Raw genomic sequence first — 19,983 nt, forward strand, 5'->3', positions numbered from 1 at the left:
TGGCTGCAGCTGTCAGGGTGCGGCTCATTAAAGGAGCCTGAGAGCAATCACCTGTGAGCCTGCTGAGAGGAAGGCCTATAAAGCTAGCAGGAAGGGGGAACAGGAAAGTGAGGAGTGAGGGCCTGTTGCTCCCAACTGCTGTAAGAGCAAGCTGTTCCCTAAGGGGGCTACCTGACTGGTATTGAACTGTATATAGCTGTATATAGGTGGTGGTGGGAAAATACTGGGAAATAAAAGGGCACTGGTGTGTGAAAGAGTGGTCTCCAGCGAATTTGTACCGTGAGCAACGAAGCGCTCATCTACGAGAGGGAAAAGGAAGTACTTGGCAAATATCAGTGACATAAGTGGAGGGGCTTTTTTACTGGGCACATTTAGGTATTAGCTATGCAATAGTGATCAATATCTTGGGGAAGAGGGAGAAGTGAGTTGTGGGCATGCAGTCAGGGGTGCAGCATCTCAGAGTTGGAGCATGGAGGTTCCTATAATCATCTTGAACGTACAACAGGCAAAGTAAATTGCACGGGATGATTGTTGCTATCTACCTATCAATCATTTATCTGATTTTTTTCTGCATAGTGCCTATCACTATGTAGTGCATTATTGAAGGCCCTGATTGAGGAAGGCACTTAAGACATGTTTAGTTCTAAGTATGTTCATAAGTCATTATTCACCAGCTCAAATATCAAAGCTTTCTGGCTAAAAAATATCAATATCAAAGATTTCTGGCTAAAAATTCTATACCTACTGTATAGGTACATGGAGCACATAAAATTATTCTAATTTTTAAAAGGGAGTAGAAAAATATTTTTCTATTTTGTTTTATTTGTGGACATCATGCATTTTACAGCACTCTGGCGAAGAATTTTAAATGGCTGCTGCTGAAAGGTCTGACTGAGAGGTTGAAAAGGCCCTTATAAATATCAGCTAGAGAGAAAATAAACCCTTTTAGAAGTTTTTAAAGTTTGTTTTCAGTTGTGGAGATGCTAACGATGTTCTATCAGAAACTTGATTTTAAAAAAATTTATTTAAATTATGCTGACATTATCAGTCACTTGAGGCTGAATTCTGCCCTCCGGTAGATGCACGATAGGAAGTGTGTGCATGTGTCTGAGAGCAGAATCTGGCCCTCCACATTTACTTGCTAGAGGTATCTTCCCAGTTAGGTTGCCAATAATCACATGGACTGTTCAGGGAGTGTCTCAACTAACATATATGAAAATACAACAAAGCTTAGTCATAGTTAACTCTCTAAATATTTTACTGCTACTGGAGAGTATACGTGATCTGAGACAATATGTTTAAAAGCACAACTTTCAACTAAGTGGAAATCCTCAAACTGAGGTTCTCTCATTTTACTTTAATTTCATAAAGTAATTTCACAGAAAAACCCAGGGTTTCATTTGAGCAAAAAATCTTGAAATTTTCAAAATGTTGAATTTCAAATTTTTCTTTTTAAAAAAATCAATTTTTGCATTCAGACATATTTTTTTTAAACATCCTATATTTGGATATGAAAAGTGGAATTGTGAGAATCCTAAAATGGCCCAGATAAAGCTGAGAACATTTTCCACCAAATTTCACAAATGTTATTCACTATCTTCTCACAGCCCCACTTGTTAATCGTGGTGTCTAAAAGCATGGTGATGTGTAACAAACAATAGTAATAAAACTCAATTTAGGTCTGGCACCTTCCTGCAGAGAGATTTCTCTTTGATTTGATAATTAAAGCTTCTGTTAACAAGGCTGACATTGACACATACATGAGTTTTCCTATTTCAGTTTCAAAGGATTTCACTAAGGGAAAGTTTCTTTTCCCTTTCTTTTTTGTGCAGTGCCTTTCCACTACTGCAGCTAAAGATCTTTATTAAATAATTGATGTCGAGTTTTCTTTCCCATTGTATTTTTTTTCTGTTGCTATGCCAGGTTTCCGAGTGGCCTGTAGGAAACCAAGGATTGCTGTATGACCGAAAGTGGATGGTTGTGAATCAGAATGGCGTTTGCATCAGTCAGAAGCAGGAACCTAGACTGTGTCTGGTACAACCCTTAATTGACCGGGAGCAAAAGATTATGGTCATTAACGCAGAAGGTTAGTAGGCAGCATTCTTTCCTCTCCCTTATTAGTACAGAATAATAATAAAAAGAAGTACAGAAAGTCATGAATCACTAATATATTAGGGACAAATCTTGCTCTTCCAGCTGTGGTTACGGAAGTTCCAGACTTCAGCAGAAAGGATAGATTTGGGTTATGTATGGGGAAGGGAGATCTCCACAGTGGCTCCCTACATGCAACTATGGAGTGGGTGCCAAAGGCAGGAATGGACAGTGCTGGTAAAATTCACAACTATGCAGGTCCACTGGGTATTCTGCTTCTCCACATCATGGAGACAGAACACCAGCCTGAAGGGGCTTCTGTAGCCCTGAAGCTGAAGAACTGGCCACTCCATAGCCTGACCACAATCTCTTCAGCACACAGCTGGGTTACTTGGGCTGTGCGATGGGGACAGATTTTGCTGCTTGCTGAGTAAATCATCAGTGGGGATTGGTATCACTGAGGCGATGATATGACATTTTTAAACTGATTGCTTTACAGTATCCTTTCAAATAAAGGAAAATATCTCATTCTGGCTGCTTTTCTGAGCACACAATCAATGAATACACAAGAACCATATTTGGAGAGTGCTGGGGTTCTGGAAAGTTCTCCCCTACTAGAGGGGATGTACTGTTTCGTTCACTGACAAAACTATTAACATTGAACTAAACAGCAGGCTTGTAGTCTTCAGAGCTCATTATTAATGCCTTGTTTGCATATAGCCGAGCAGTGTTTACCTTCTCCCTGGGGTCTAACATTTGCTCTGCATCTGTTAATAATGTATGTGCTCATATTTAAGCAGCTAGGCCCAAATAAGTTAACTCCTTCAGGTTTTATTCCTATTGTCATAATTCGTTATCAAGGTTTTTTCTCTTTCCTTATGGAATTGCAACAAGAGATTCCTCCCTCAGGATGATGGTTTAACCTTCAGGGCCCTGAGGTGCAGACTCTGTGATACTCCTACAGTATTGAGGACAACAGGACCTATCCTGTGCACTGAGTCCCCATTCTCTTCTCATTTGCTCCTAGGGCATTTGAAATTAGTGTGAGTGTTTGAACTACAAGTTCCCTGTTTTAATTGGCCGGGCATCCCTGATTAAGGGCATTTGACTCAGAAAGTTGCATCTCCCTAGATCTAGCAAAAGCTCAATTAGTGACCTAGTGGATAGAGATCTGGACTGGGACTGTGGAGACCTGGTTTCTATTCCTAGTGCTGCTTCTAGCCTTCTGGATTACCTTGGGGAAGCCTCACTCTCCCCATCTCTAAAATGGGGATAAAGTTACTTCCAAGTATTTTTTTTTGTGTGCAAATTGCTTTGTGATCTACTGTTGAAAAGTGCTGTATAGGACCTGGGTGTGATTATTCAGAGCATGGCTTATGCATTTAGCTGGGGTTTCAAGAATGGGATGCATAGAGAGTATAAATAGGGTTGAAGGAGAGGTGGTTTTCAGTTATTCATCTGGATAACGGAGGGGTATCCTGGGTGAGGATATTCATCTTTTGTTATTTGTTTATTTTGTATTGACTCTTTTTCATGTTTTGATGTATTCATGCTGAAAGAGAAAGGAGAGGCATCTTTTTAGACTCCTAAGTAGTTAATGATTAAGTAAATGGAATATACAGTGAACAGTAATGCAGTGTCACCACTGAACTATTTTCAGGGTGATACTTATGGGAGATCCTGGATATAGGATAATGTGCAAAAAGAAAATCAATTTGGAAAACCCACCTATAAATTATCTGGCTTTGCCCTGTTCACAGAGATGTCTCTTTATAAAATGGGACGATCTGGTATTGTCCTAAGTCTTTAATACATTAGGTCATCTAGCCCATCCCTTTGCAAAGCAATGCTATTTTCTAGTATTTATAATATAGTTTCAGTCTAGTTTTAAATGACTACATGTGGTGATGTCTGCTGTTTACTTTAGGAGATTATTCCAGAGATTACATACAGTCAGATATCAAATAATGGGGGTATATAAGAACCTGACTGGAAGCCTGAATAGTTGCACTAATTGAGAAGACCTTCATGATATCCAGACTAATTTTCCTCCTCTTAACTTCAACTTCAGAATTATGTTCCATTGTATCATACTAAATAATTACTCTCTCTTCCTGGTGTTTACATCCTTCAGACATATAAACGATGGTTACATCTCCCAGTTAGTCATCTCATAGTAAAGCTATTCTTATTTGACTTGTTTAATCTTTCCTTGTAAGACAGTCCTTCAGGCTCAAAGTCATTTCTGTTGCTCTTCTCTGAATTCTCTCCAATTTGTCAATATTTTGTTGCTAATGAGGTGTGTAAAACTGAATACCATATTTCAGGTTCACATAGGCACACCACATCTTTACAGAGAGAAACTGTCAGCCCTTTGTCCTGTGATGTGATGCCTTTCTTTCTGCAGCCCAAACTTCATTACCCTTTTATGCTGTCATTTCATATTTCAAATTGATAATATTTAATTTATTGACTACGATCACCTCTAGTTCTCTCTCAGCATTATTTCTTTGTGATTTTTTTCCAGCACTGTGGATACCTCTCATCGAGATTGTCTGTTACAGCTGTCCCCCTGCTGCATTCCTTTTTCCCCCTCTCCTTTCTGTTTGTCCTGTGTGGCCGCCCCTCCCGGCCATGGTGCTAACTAAAGACCCGGCTCGGTGTAGGGTGCTCTGCCCAGGTATGCAAGACCTAAAATGGCCAAATAGTTAAGCATATGAGTCATACCTGTGACTCAGGACTTGCCCAGACATGTTCTGTGCTCACCTGCAGTTTTTCCCTGCCTTCTCTCCTCCCTTGTAACAAGGGGCACCAATCAGTTACTGGCGGGAAACTGCCTGAGTTTGCCTTTAAAACCAGACATTTTCTGATCAGACCCCCGGAGAAGGTCCTTGCTTTGCCACCTGGTCTGATCAGCTAGGGGTCTTTGGGGGGCCCTCTCCCCGCTCTCGTTTGTTTTTGAGCGTACCCCCGTTTTTATACTCCCCTCCCACGAACTACGAATTTGTGCCTGGAGATCTCCTGATTATTGTAAGCGAATCGAGTCCTCTCTCCTGATTATTGTGAGCGAATCGAGTCCTCTCTGCGTCCTCTGATGCTGCTGCTGTTCCTGTCTCTGTGCTTGCTGCTGTCCTGGGGATTGGTAAGAACACCCTCTTGCAAACTCCCCCTGTCCTAGCTGCTGGCCTTGTTTCCCCAGCAGACAGACCCAAGCTAACTCCTTGGTCTGTATCTGTAATCTGTTTCTTGCTCCGCAGCGCCTTTGCTGCTAGAAATAAGCCTGTGCCGCTGCTAAGCTGTGCCTTCCTGGGCTGCAGGCTTGCTGTTGTCCCACTGCTGCAGTCACCACCTTAAACCCCCCCCCCCCTTGGGGCTGTATACTGGGCACACACCACTCTGCCCTCTGAAACTACCCCTAGTATAAGGTGCACCCATTAGGTTAGGTTTAGCCTTTAGTCTAGATAAGTTGTAATTTCATTTTGCATAGCTGTGGTTAAGTTAGATTTAGAGAATTGTTTGTATTGTGCTCTGTAAGTTAAGTTTAAAAAGTTGTTGCATTGTGTTCTGTTGCTTGCTAATTTGTGTAGTCTTGGTTAAGTTAGATCATAGATAAAATTTTGCTGTGTTCTGTATAATTGTGGTTAAGTCTGTCTTCCCGCTGCCCAACCCCCCCGCCCCCCGAGCTTCTCTGTGTCTCCCTGAGTTTAAATCTCCCTCCGCAGCCACCACGTGCTCCTCTTCCCCCATCCCAATCGAGCATAAAACCCCATTGGTTACCCTTTTTCTCTCAGACACACCTCACATTCTACATTTACACCACTGTGACACATTTTTACCTAAAATTGTTTGCTATTTAACATATTTTATCCATAACTGTTAGTTGGTTATATGCTGCTGTGACACACCCTTTACATAGAAATTGTTAGCTACCTGTTACATTTATACTTCAGTGTTAATTGGTTACCAACTGTATTGTACCCCACTGTATTGTACCCCACTATTGAAACCCCCTATACTATTTACTAAAAGAAACCCCTCCCCAATTGTCTGCCTTAACAAACCCCATACCCCTCACTATTGAATTTTCCCTGTTTTTGTATTTTCTTAATAAAGTTTATTTTGCACCCCACCAGTGCAGTAATTGTCCCCCAAGATCCCCTACCTGCTGGCAGGGTCAGAGATTATTTGTATTATTGTGCATTTTTCCAAGATTAATCTATTCGTTCTCCTTTCCACTTCCCTTGCTGCTTTTAGTATGATTTCTCTGTCTTTGTTAGTATATGCTGCCCCTCTCAGCTTAATACCATGACAAAATTTCATTATCTTGCTCTTTATTCATTCTATACTAGCATTTATGTTGGCAAAACTTTTGTCGCTCAGGGGTGTAAAAAAAACCCAACCCTGAGCAACATAACTTTTGCCAGCAATAAGCATTTGTATGCACAGCACTGTCGGTGGGAGCCACTCGTTGAACTGGTTTTATTATGTCAACAGGAGAGCTTTGTCCCATCGGCATAACGTGGCTACACGAGCGCTCTTACAGCGGCACAGCTGTACCGATGCAGCTGTGCCGTTGTAACCTTGGATATGGCCTTTCAGATCATTCATGAGGAGACAGGGATTGCAGTGGTTTCAGTAGGCTGATTACACCCACTTCTATATCTTTCTTATCTAACCCAGCCAGAATTGGCAGTAGCCTTGACCCAATGTTGGCCTGACCTTTGGGGTATTGATGACGACTAACTGGTTCAGGCTTAATCTATATAAGACTGAGCTGATGTCGATTTGTTGGGGGAAGTAACTAGAAAATAAAGTGATTTATATATGTCCCTTTGAAGGACTTTTCGCTCCCCTGAATTTACAATCCCAGCTGCTGTTACGTGATCAGGTAACAGCAGTGGCCATGATGGCCTTTTTCCTGAACTGAAGAAGAGCTCTGTGTAAGCTTGAAGGCTTGTCTCTGTCACCAACAGAAGCTAGTCCAATAAAAGATATTACCTCACCCACCTTGTCTCTCACTACCTTTGTCACTTTAAGATTAGATTACTGCATTTGTATCTGTATTGTGCCATACATTAACTCCACCAACAAACTAAAGCTGGTACACAGTTTGGCAGCATCCTGCTAGCTAAATGGTGTATCTTGCCAGGAGTATGATACACTGATACTCATCAGTTGCATTGATCCCCCACTGATAAGAGCTGAAGGTGTTGGTTTTGAACTAGGAAGTCCTGAATGATTTAGGAGGAGCCTCTACCTGACAGACCCAGGGCTGGCCTTACTATGAGGCGAACTGAGGCGGCTGCCTCAGGTGCCAGACTGTGGGGAGGAGACGCCACTAGGACCCAGAGTGTAGAAAATTGTGTCTGCTGCTGGTGCATATGTATTCTCTCTGCTCTACATAAACAGAGATGGTGGAGTGCTGTGCTGGAGGAAGGAGGGCACAAGAGACATAACAGGCAGACAGGAGAAAAGGTGAGAGAGAATAACAGAAAGCAGCAGGAGCCTGTACTGTTTAACACCAGCTTCTCAGGGAGCTTCCTGTTTCCTGCTGCTTCCCTGAACCCACTTGAGGAGAACAGGCTGTCAACTGAAGTAGTAGAAGCCTGTGAGGACCTTAAGACACTGATATCTTCCCTCACTCAGGCCCTGCTACCAGCCTGCTTATTTGTCCTCTTCAATTGAGTGTTGAGAGCCACTATAGCTGGCACAGAACAGCAGTCATGAGTGAAAGAAGAAAACACCCCTCTGGGGCAGCATTCAGAAAAAAGAAAGAAAGCAAAGGAAGCTTTTCTATCTAACCAGGAAGGAGCTCTCCTGAGATACATAGACACAAATGTTCACAGTGAGCCTTCTGGCCCCAGTGAGGATGTGAGTGGTGAGGAGATGCCTGATCTTCCAGTTAATCAGAGTGCAGGTGACCTGGGAGCTACTGCAGCATCCATATCTCCATCTCAAATGGATGTAACCATGTACATTCCTGAAGAAAAGTGTAGATCAGAGAAGAGTGTGGTGGATGCACAAGAAACAGCTGCTGCTGAGTTTAGTTCCTTAAGTCTAGATGAGCCAGGACTGTGGACCCACTTGAGCAGTAGCCTGAGGGACTTCCTTATACTGCATGGGCCACAACAAGTGAAAAACTTCATGTTCCTCAAAGACAATGAAAATAGAAGTTTCTATCCAACACATTCCTGGCGTGAAATCCCCAATGGTAGCAAAGTGGAGAGGCCATGGCTTATGTACTAAAAAACCCAGAATGCTGCATACTGTTTTTGTTGCAAACTCTTCCAGTCTAATGTTCCAGCTACATTGGGTTCTACAGGAGCAAAGGACTGGAAAAATCTGGCTAGAAATCTGGCATGCCATGAGAAGGCAGCAAATCACCAGAGAGCATTCCATAGGTGGAAAGAGCTTGAGATGAGACTAAGGTTAAAGGCCACCGTAGATGATCAGCATCAAGAGAAGATTGCATCAGAGTCTCTTTGCTGGCAAATTGTTCTGAAAAGGCTCATTGCCATTGTGAGAATGCTTGTTACCCAAAACCTAGCACTGCATGGCGCGTCAGATCAGCTGTATGTGCCAAACAATGGAAACTTCCTTAAAATTGTGGAACTGATGGCCGAATTTGATGCTGTACTCCAGGAGCATCTAAGAAGAGTCACCACCCAAGAAATGTACACACACCACTACCTTGGAAAAACAATTCAAAATGAGATCATACAGTTACTGGCAACAAAAGTCAAACAAGATTGTGGCAGATCTGAAGTCAGCAAGATATTACTCTGTTATTCTGGACTGCACAGCTGACATCAGCCATTCAGAACAAGTGACTTTAATGGTACATTTTGTAATAACAACAGAACCTAGTGAAAATGTCCCTGGAATGGTGACTGTCAGAGAGCATTTTCTAGAATTTATTGACATTGATGATACTACAGGAGCTAGTATGACAAATGTGCTTCTTAAAAAGCTGGAAGATACGGGAATTGCGATAGCTGACATGAGAGATCATGGCTACAATAATGGTGCCAACCTGAGAGGAAAGAACAGAGCAGTGCAGACATGGATCTGAGAGTTAAACTCTCAAGCTTTTTTTGTCCCATGCAGTTCTCATTCATTGAACTTGGTGGTCAGTGATGCAGCATCAGCTTCTAGTGAGGCTGCTGAATTTTTTTATGTAATTCAAAGCATTTATGTATTTTTCTCTGCATCAACTCATCGAAGGCAATTTTTGAAGCAACATCTGGGAACATCCTCTCTGACACTGAAACCACTGAGTGCCACATAATGGGAAGTCGAGTGGAGGCGACAAAGCCTGTCTAACACCAAATTGGGAAGATAGATGTTGCCATAGTTGCCATTATGGAGGGTAATGTAATGACAGGAACTGTTCGTGGGAGAACAGTGGCAGAGAGAAATGGAATCACCAGAAACATACATAGCTTCAAATTTCTATGTGGCTTAGTGTTGTGGCATGACATACTGTTTGAAATAAATGTTGTAAGCAAGAAACTCCAAGGTGCTGACCTTCATATATCTGGAGCGATGGTACAACTGGACAAAGCAAAGTCATACCTACAGTCTGACCGGTCAGATGAGGGATTTCAAAACATTCTGAGGAGTACACAAGTTGGCAGAGGAACTTCACACTGAAGCTATTTTCCCACCCATTCAAGAATACAAGAGTCACCGAAGAAGAAGAAATTTTGATTACGAGGTATGGGATAATCCCATAAGAGACCCCAAACAACAATTCAAAGTTGAATTCTTTAACCAGGTGCTAGATTGTGCAATATAGTCAGTGGAAGAACGTTTCATGCAGCTCAAGGAACACAGCAGTATAATTGGGATGTTGTATGATATTCCAAAACTCCTCACTCTACCTGAAGAAGACCTACACCAGCAATGCAGGGCACTGCAGACAGTGTTGACACATGATGACATGCGTGATATTGATGCGAGTGATTTAGGTGATGAACTGAAAGCCCTTTCAAGATAAATTTCAGCAGGATCAACTCCAAACACTGTTCTGGAATTTATGTGCCCAAATAAGATGACCACCCTCTTTCCAAATGCTTTTGTTGCTCTGCGCATACTTCTAACACTTCCTGTAACAGTTGGCAGTGGAGAATGCAGCTTCTCCGAGCTGAAGTAATAAAAACTCATTTACGCTCCACAATGACATAGGAGAGGCTGGTCGGTCTTGCAACCATCTCAATAGAGCATGAGCTGGCCCAGACTATGGACCTTCAGGAAGCGGTTCAAATCTTTGCAACAAAGAAGGCATGGAAAGCACCACTTTGATTATTCAAACAGATAAAAATGCCAGTGTTTACTATGCAGACAAGAAAAGATACATTTGCTGTTTGAAAGTTTGAAGGCGTTTGAAAGTTAAGTGTTACTTAAAATTTTTGAACAAGGCATTTTAAGTTGTTGGTTCTCCTTTATTGGGGTAGGTAGCAGAGCAGTACCATGAGAGGAGTAGAACAGGAAGAAGGCAAAATTGAGACCTTTCAAAGTTTTGGCTCAAGCGAGGGGGCATGGGGGCGTCATATGAGCTCCCTGCCTCAGGTGCCAAAATGTTGTGGGCCGGCCCTGGACAGACCACCTTTCTCTCTATGCAATACTGCTAAGCTGTAGTAAGTAAAGATGCTCAGGGTGTTCTCCTCTAGCGCCATATGACTTAGGAACTTGCTCTCTGATATAGCTCAGTCTGTTAACCTTTCAGCATGCTACAAACTCCATCTATTCTCTCAAGATTTAGGAGAGGAGTGGTGGAAGAGGGGAATTTGTGGTGTTTATTTTGTACTTGGTTGTTTTGTATTAAGTGAACTTATTGTATTTGTGATTTCTAAGAATTATATTTTAAGTTTTGTTATTCCCGTTTTTCCTAAGTGACAGGTTTTCTGGCTAACATTCGTTATATTAACCAGAAAGCTTTTTCATATGCAAATTATAATAAACATTTGTCATATTAAAACTATATTTGATAAACCAGTAATACAATTTTATGTAAGCCCCTTTGGAAGTGAAAGCCTATTATACCTGGGCCTATCTCCCATTGACTTAAAAGACAGCATGAGAAGAGCCTCCATTTCAAAAAACCTATTGCATGTTATGAAAATAGAATCCTTTTTGTCTTGCCTCTGTTAAATGCAGACGGCCAAATACTGGTGCTGTTGAGCTGCTGTAAATATACAATTCAACTGTCTGCACCGGACTTGTTCCTGATTACACTGGTGTAAGTGAGAGGAGAATTAGGCTGAGAGTATGCTGCTGTGAAAGGCCAATTTATCTTTTTCCATTTCAGCTAACAGAGTCAGCACTACCTTGCAAGTTGTGAATTAGTTTGTCATTGCACAGAAGCAAGAATTTTGAGTGTTGTGAAATCTCTTTAAAACATTGGCGTAGAAAGAGACTAGCAAAATTGTGAAACTAATTACACTTTATAGATTTTATTCTCCCTTCGATGCTCATGTGTAATGCCAGTAACATTAATAGGAATTACGTGCACATGCTGAAGAGAGAATATACATGAATAGTTTCTATTTCAGTATGTTGAAATAGCAGACTTCTAATTTTTGCCACTGATTCAAAAGAGTAGCTTTAAAGGCAGTTTTTTTTCTTTATAACTAATACTGTGAACACAGCTGTGAAATTTATTATCAAGCAAATGACCATGGAGAATGACAGCTTTTACAGTTAAGTAACTGGCAATCTTCCAGCTTTTTTTCTTAAGATGGAATAAAGTTATAATTAACAATGTTAAACTGACCTAAATATGGCTGTAAAATGTGTATGTTTCAATCAAATTATGATATACTGGCTGATGTGTAAAATAATCACCTATAAAACCCTGAGCCCCCATCTGAGGAACTTGCATGTGTGCTCTCTGTTAAGAATTGTTTTTATAAATGATTACAGTTAAACAAAAAAAGTTCAAATCTTTCTCATTTTCTTCTCTTCCAAGTGAATGACACTGATATTTTTCCATGGGAGATGGGGGTGGACTAATCATACAAGGGTGTTTGTTACACTCACAAGATAGTAATATTTGTCAATTTTTACCTGTATTATTGCAACTGGGTTAAACTGATTTGTTGCTTACAGGTTTTGTTTTCCAAGTGTGTCCAGCTTTTCTTCTCCCATCTTAATTAATAGGCAGCAGGTTTAATACAAACAAGAAGAATTACATTTCACACAACAAATCTGTGGTACTTATTGTCATGGGATTTTGTGATGTCCAAAAGTATAACAGGATTCAAAAAAGAACTAGATACATTAGTGAAGGATAGGTCCATCAAGGGCTATTAATCAAGATTGTCCAGGACGCAACTCCATGCTCAGAGTGACCCTAAACCTTTGACTACCAAAAGTCTACAATGGAAGAAGGGGGAAGAGAGAATCACTCCTTAATTGCTCTGTTCTTTACACTCCCCCTGAATCACTGGTACAGGAAACAGGATACTGGGCAAGATGGACCATGGTCTGACCCAGCATGGCAGCGCTTATGTTCTCTTATCATCTTTATAGTTCTGTGCTAAAGCAATACCACCAGTCAATCAAGTTTTGGGATGATACTGAAGTTAACAAATACCATAAACCTTTCTCTTTTGAAATCGTGTATGTGGAACAGAATTGTGGCATGGTGAATCTGAGTTAAACTTCCTTACTCTTAAAAATAAAAGCAAACAAATGCATTTTTGTCATATCATAGAATTAAGGGAAACTGATTCCCCTTTTATTTGCACTGGCCTAAATCAGGAGTAACTTCAGTGAAATCGAAGTACATTGATGTAAAGCAAGTGTACATGAAATCAGAGTTTTTTCTGCTTTATGTAGACATGTATATGGTGAGCATTAGGGTTCACTGCAGCATGATAGTAAAATGTTTTGTTGACCATTTAAGATTATTGTTTTCAATTAACAAAGAGAGTGCTGTACAGGTTTTTTATATTTCATAAATCAGTACAGCATGGTCCTCCCTTCAGCCCATTGAGCTTTATTATACTGTTTAAATTCAAAGATTATATATGCCCCTGATCTTTACACAGCTAAGTAGTTTGTGAGACATATTTCATTTTTGAACATTTCTCTTTTTAAAACGTGTTTATTTCCATTCTCTCTCTCTCTCTCTCTCTCTCTCTCTCTTTCTCTCTCTCTGAGTGATTATTCTCATATCCTGATTTACTAGGGATAGTAGAGCTATGATAAGCCTGTCCTTTCAACAACAGCCATGATTGCTGCAGAAATTTGGTGCCAATCTCAATGTAAGAGATACACAGGGAATAAAGTTACTAAAAGCTGAAACTGTATATTAGTTAATGTGGTTTGAGTACCAAGGTCATCCAAAGCTTTGTTCTTGCATTATCATTTGGAGCCACCTGCAGGCAGAGAATATAACTTTGTCAAAAAGTGAGCAGAATTTGTGTGACTGCTATGATCCTAAACAGTCAGGGAATATGTACTTTATTCATAACACATGATTCTGCACAAATACTTACTACTTATAATTTGTTCTTGATCCATAAAGGAATGGACCCCATATCTGTGCCTCTAGAAGAAAACACTGGAAGAGAAATTCAGATTGGTCAGAGCAAAGTTTGTGCACACAGGTGAGTGAGAACAGATACACTAGAAAGTTCTAGGCTGATGACCTTTTGTAGGGATAGCTCAGGATGACCATAATTGGAATGCAGTTTCAAGGGTTCTGTGAGAGTCCAGAAGATATTAGTGTAAACAAAATAAAACAAGAAGAAAGGGAAAAAAGCTCAATGATGTAATGAAAGAAACAGCAGAGTGGATTAGAAAATTGTGTGGAAAATTTAGCACACAAAGCAGATCTGATAAAATAAGTAAAAATCGGGTTTAGCAGATTTTGCAGCCAATAAGTTAGGAAAGATCTTTGTCTGGTTTGCCCTCAGAAAACCATCAATAAGAAAAATCTGCAAGTATCCTGTACACTTTCACATGCTATGTGGCTGCCCCAGCTTGATATTCAGTTTCTGTTAACTGTGCTGATGTTAGTAACTTTTCCCGTTTCACATTGCATTGTCTCAAATTTTCTAGACCCAGCTAATTTTTTTAAATAAATTTCCCATATTCACAACAACTCCTAAGCTTATTTTGACCACAAATGTTGCTCAGTATTCAGTTATACTTCTTTGAAAAGTTATTAGTGAATATGTTGAATAACATTAGCACCAACTCCCTGCAGTACACCGTTTGATGCATTGTCTTTCAATAAGATATAACACTGCTATTATTAACAACTCTGTTTCCTGTCTGTGAGCCAAGTGTTTATCCAACATGTGGTATGACTATCCATAAAACAAATATTTCTCAACGTCAGTATGTTTTCTGAGTAGCTCTGCACTGAATGACTTGCTGACATCCATGTTCATTATCTACTGCATTCCACTTACCCACCAAGTCTGCTGATATGTCCAAAGGAGCCATTTGATTAGTGACCTGAGTAACTTGTGCTTCACAGGCAGTTATTTACTTCACTGTGCTTCCTCTCTTAGTTTTTCCCTGGTACAGTTATTTTTTAATGTTTTCAGATATTTTTCAGAGTACTGAAGTCCAGCCTAGAGGTCAAACATGTATGTACCACAATTACTGTACTTCCTTCTTTAAAGACTGGATCCACACTAACCTTCCCGCAGGCCCTGAGCTCTTCAGGAATTCCAAGACTTTTCAGATACTTTCTTTGATACAAGTTTATTTTCTCTACCCCCTCTAGCACTTGCTTCCCATGGGACCTAACCGCCCTCCTATGGGGCTATGATGGTAGTTAGCATGTCCCCCGGTTGGCAACCTCTTGCGTGCCAGATTGGAATCCTGCCCCACTGCTGCTAAGGAGAGAAGAGGCTCCTTTCCCCCTCTTTTCCCCCCTAGTGCACACCCCACAGCAGCAGGGAGGTTTTTGCCCTATGTTGTAGTTTAACACTTCGGTTTGTTTGCCTGGTGTTTCTAGATTCAGTTAGTTTATGGCCAATTCACTTCAGTTTCTCCTACGTTTTAATTAATTTATCATGATATTGGCTTTAGTGAATAGTCTAAATGGAATGCATAAGGTATGTCTATATCATGTATAATACACACATATTTTTGCTTTTCTACCTTTTCTATTAGGTCCACTAAATTAAAGTAATAAAAAAGGACTTTTCGTTGGCAGGATATTTTTCCCTACAAATTTCTGGTTAGTGGAAACCACCCAAAAGTCATTTGTTCTAACCATCCATCCCATTTCCCTTTGTGTTGACTCATTCTTATCTTTCCTGAGGTCAGCCCATCTCTAATAGACCCTGCTTTTAAAATATCCATGATTGCCTTGCTCGCTCTGCATTTCTTTTGCAGTAACACCATCGTAGCCTGTCTCAATGTCATTGGCTGCTTTTTTTTTTTTTTTACTGTATGAAAAGGGAAATTTTCATGAGAGGCTGCTCAAAGTTCTCAGGGAGACAAAAGCCTGCAGTAGAAATGGCAAAGCAGGGAAGGAACCAAACGAATACAGAGTCAATTGGGGCTATCAGGTAAAAGATACGGGTAACAGAAAAAGCAGAATGTGTGAATGGTAGCCGAAGGGAATAAGGGTAATACTGGAATTGACAGAGAAAGAAATGCATGTTAAAAAGTAGCTCCATTAAACAAATAAGGAGGGCAACAAATCCAAGACGTTCATAGATTCTAAGGCCAGAAGGGACAATTGTGATCAGCCAGTCTGACCTCTTGAGTAACACAGGCCATAGAACTTCCCCAAAATAATTCCTAGAGCAGATATTTTAGAAAAACATCCATCTTGATTTAAAAATGGTGGGTGATGGAGCATCCACCATGACCCTTGGTAAATTGTTCTAAAGGTTAATTATGCTCACTGTTAAAAATTTACACCTTATTTCCGGTATGAATTTGTCTAGCTTCAATTACTAGCCATTGAATTGTGTTATACATTTGTATAGCTTAAAGATTCTATTATCAAAAATTTCTCCCCCATGTAGGTATTTATAAACTGTGATCAGGTCACCCATTAACCTTCTCTTCATTAAACTAAACAAATTGAGCTCTTTGAGTTTGTCACTATAAGCCATGTTTTCTAATCCTGTATTTATTCTCTTGGCTCTTCTCTGAACCCTCTCCAATTTATCAACACCCTTCTTCAATGTGGACACAGTATTCTGGACACAGTATTCTAGCAGTGGTTGCACCAGTGCCAAATACAGAGGTAAAATAACCTCTCCGCTCCTCTCAACAGTCTCCTTTTTATGCAACCAAGGAGTGCATTAGCTTGTTTGGCCATAGCGTTGCACTGGCAGCTCATGTTTAGCTGATTATCCACCATGACCCCAAATCTTTTTCAGAGTCACTGCTTCCAAGGATACTGTCTCTCATCCTGGAAGTATGGCCTACATTCTTTATTCCTTGATGTATACCTTTCCATTTAGGCTTATTAAAATTCATATTATGTGCTTGCACCCAGTTTACTGAGCAATCCAAGAAGACTAAATGATGATAATTGACCATATCTTAAGACCTGTTTCACAGTGGTTAATAGAGAGGCCAGATGGCCCTGTGGTAAAGTCACTGGACTCTGAATGAAGATCTGAGTTCTTGTCCCACCTCTGCTGGACATCTTGTGCTTTGGGCAAGTCACTTTAACCTCTTCGTGCCTCAGTTTCCTCAATGCACATGAGTGTTGTGACACTATCCCACTAAAGTATGTTTGGCACTAAGATGTTATGGTGATAAGCACAATATGAAAAAACTACAGATAAAGACCTACTAAACCTGCTAAATGAAGGTAGCCTGATTTTCAAAGGTGCCAAATACTAACAGCACCCAGGGGCTTCATTGGGATCTTCCATAGATTCAGAGAGTCACAGAATTTAAGGAATTTAGATCTAGTCTGTCCTGTGTATATCGCAAGCCATGGCATTTCATACAGTTACCCTGTATTAAGCCAAATAACTTGTGTTTGACTAAAGCATATCATAGCATCATAGAATCTCAGGGTTGGAAGGGACCTCAGGAGGTCATCTAGTCCAACCCCCTGCTCAAAGCAGGACCAAACCCAACTAAATCATCCCAGCCAGGGCTTTGTCAAGCCTGACCTTAAAAACCTCTAAGGAAGGAGATTCCACCACCTTATCTTCCAGAAAGGCATCCAGTCTTGATCTGTAGACTTCAAGATGGAGAATGCACCCCTTCCCTTGATAGTGTGTTCCTGTGATTAATCACCCTCACTATTAAAAATGTGTGCTTCATTTCTCCTTTGAATTTATCTGATTTTAGCTGCCAGACATTGGTTCCTGTTGTGCCTTACTCTGCTAGATTAAAGAGCCCTTTAGTACTCTCTGAAGATACTTACATACTGTAATAAAGTCACCACTCAATCTACATTTTTATAAACTAAACAGACTGATCTTTTTCAGTTTCTCACTGTAAGGCATTTCCTCCTCAAATCATTTTTGTGGCTTTTTTCTACATCCACCAGAACTGGATGCATTGTTGCAATATCAGTCTTACCAGGCTTCCTGCTTCTGATATATAATTTCAGTAACTTTATTCCTTGTGTATCTCATACATTGAGATTGGCACCATATTTCTGCAGCAAAGCTGGGAGTGGATGACAGGGGATGGATCACTCGATGCTTGCCTGGTCTGTTCATTCCCTTTGAAGAACCTGGCATTGGCCACTGTTGGAAGACAGGATACTGGGCTAGATGGACAATTGGTATGACCCAGTGTGTCCATTCTTATGTTCTAACTGTTGTCACCTCACATCCCACATCTCCCCACAGATGGGGAGTTCTGGGGTGAGTGACTGGCCATTGTTCCAACTCAGAAGAAACCCTTGAAATCAATAGAAACTTTACATGAGTACAGACTCTCCTAGCCAAATTCTGCTTTCAATTATACCAGTGTAAATTAACTTCAGTGGAGTTAATCTGGACTTATGCTGATATAGCTGGGAAAAACATGTGGCCCAAATCTATTGAACAGTCACCAGAAGGAGTTCCTTGAGTATATCTAAATTTGAGCTGGGAAGTGTGATTCCCAGCTTGCATAGATGAACCTGAGCTAGTTCTGCTTGAGCTAGTGCACTACAAATAACAGCATAGCCAGGGTAGCACAGACAGCAGCTCAGACTATCCACCTATCCATCTGCTCAGACCCCCTCAGTATGTATTCTGGCTGCTAGCCTGAGCTGCCGCCCATTCTATCCTGGCTACACTGCTATTTTTAGTGCACTAACTTGAGCAGAGCTTGCACGGGTATGTCTACACGAGCTGGGTACAAACCAAGAAAGCCAAGGAAAGCATAAATGGTAGCAAAAGACAAAGAATGGGTTAAAAAGCAAAACAAGGTGAATTCAGCTTGTTGTGGGGGAATGTAAGTGGCATCCCACTGGGATCAATATTCAGACTTTGGCTGTCCTTGTTTTTCAGTCTATAAATTACCTATCTGGAGGGACCAGCTGTAAAGTACTGAAGCTAAATTTGTTGATGACACAATAGTGGGATGAGTAGTGAACACAAAGCACACAGCAGGTAAAATTTGAAAGAATTAGGGCCCGCTTTATAAATTGGCTGACATGCGCCAAATGAAATGTAATGTTGACAAATGTAAAGTAATAGTCAAGCAAAATAAACACACGAACAAAATGAATGGAACTGAACTACAGCAGAAGGACTTTGACAGGGACCTTGAAGAGACAATGGGCTTCACTCTGAAAATGTTTAGACAATATAGGAAAGCAATTTGAGACCAAGCAGACTCAGAATGCAGAAACTACACCGTGACCTTCGATGAAATACTATAATACAATACAGCTGTAGCTTTTCATCTCAGCCACTGTGTGGTATAAAATACTTTAGCTATCTAATAAAAGCGGGCCAAATTTTGAGACATGTTTATGCCATAGTAAGAAGAATGCAAGCCCCAACAGACCATATAAAGCACAGATCAGGAAGGGGGCTCTTAGTTGCTCTGTGGGCAGGAGGAGTTTGAGCGGAGAAAAGAATTTGTGTAAACAAACTCTCCATACCCCACCATACTGCAGCAGCCCTGCATGCTGGCCTTAGCCTCTTTCTCCCTGCCACTGGGGCTGTTGAGGATACAGAAGTTATTACTGCCCTTTTGAGGACCTTTTCAAATGAGTTTGAAAATCTAAGGAATTGCTTGCATTCACTGTGAATCAGGAAAGAAGTCATGACAAGAATTTACTGTACATATGTCATAGCTTCTTACTGGTTTAAATAACAACTGTGTGTGCTTGTGAAGATAGAAATGAGTCACAGGCCATGTGCTAAGATGAAAGACATTTTTACCTTCACATTCATCTGCCTTAAGACATCAGAAAACATGAAATATTCAAGCAAACATTACAAATGCTTCACCCTCATTAACATGATTTTTCACAGTTTTCACAAATAGTGAGATTTTTTTTCACAGGTCTGTGACAGACACTTAACTATAGCAAAGCAGTCAGCTGACTTTGATGTGTACAGAAAACAGCAAAAAGTACCCCATTATGGGGTATAGGGAAGTGGGATATAATTAGGCCAGAGCTTGAAAGTTGTAGTAAAATCAGAATTCAAGCAAATTGTGCATCTGGAAAATGGGGAGAACAAGGAAGAGAATTAAAACTGATGGCTCAATAATTTTGACCTGTTTTGGTTAAAATCTTTTCTTTCAGTTTGTTCTTCAAAATTCCAGACAACAACTGACGAGAGATCTGAGTCCTGCTTCTGATCTCACTTATATTGGCATCACATCAATTTGACTCATTTGAGCCTGCATAACTTTTACAAAGACAAACTGCCTCCAAGCTCAACCCCAGAACTTAGCATCTTTTGCTGCGGTGAACTATTTTTTTTATTTCACAAA

General features: G+C 40.5%; 1 protein-coding gene across 2 annotated transcripts in view; it reads left to right on the plus strand.

Annotated features, from left to right (window-relative positions):
• Window positions 1-19,983, plus strand: part of MOCOS (molybdenum cofactor sulfurase) — a 387,414-nt gene that overhangs the window by 341,037 nt on the left and 26,394 nt on the right. Inside the window, exons 9-10 of one of the 2 annotated variants that reach the window (XM_045006427.1) lie at window positions 1,924-2,086; window positions 13,625-13,706. In XM_045006427.1, coding sequence (XP_044862362.1) covers window positions 1,924-2,086; window positions 13,625-13,706 — 245 coding nt within the window. Of the gene's footprint in view, window positions 1-1,923; window positions 2,087-4,618; window positions 4,837-13,624; window positions 13,707-19,983 lie in introns of those variants that run through there. The other variant, XM_045006428.1, reaches the window with a different exon arrangement.

Source organism: Mauremys mutica, chromosome 2 (assembly GCF_020497125.1).
Source record: "Mauremys mutica isolate MM-2020 ecotype Southern chromosome 2, ASM2049712v1, whole genome shotgun sequence".
NCBI lineage: Eukaryota > Metazoa > Chordata > Testudines > Geoemydidae > Mauremys > Mauremys mutica.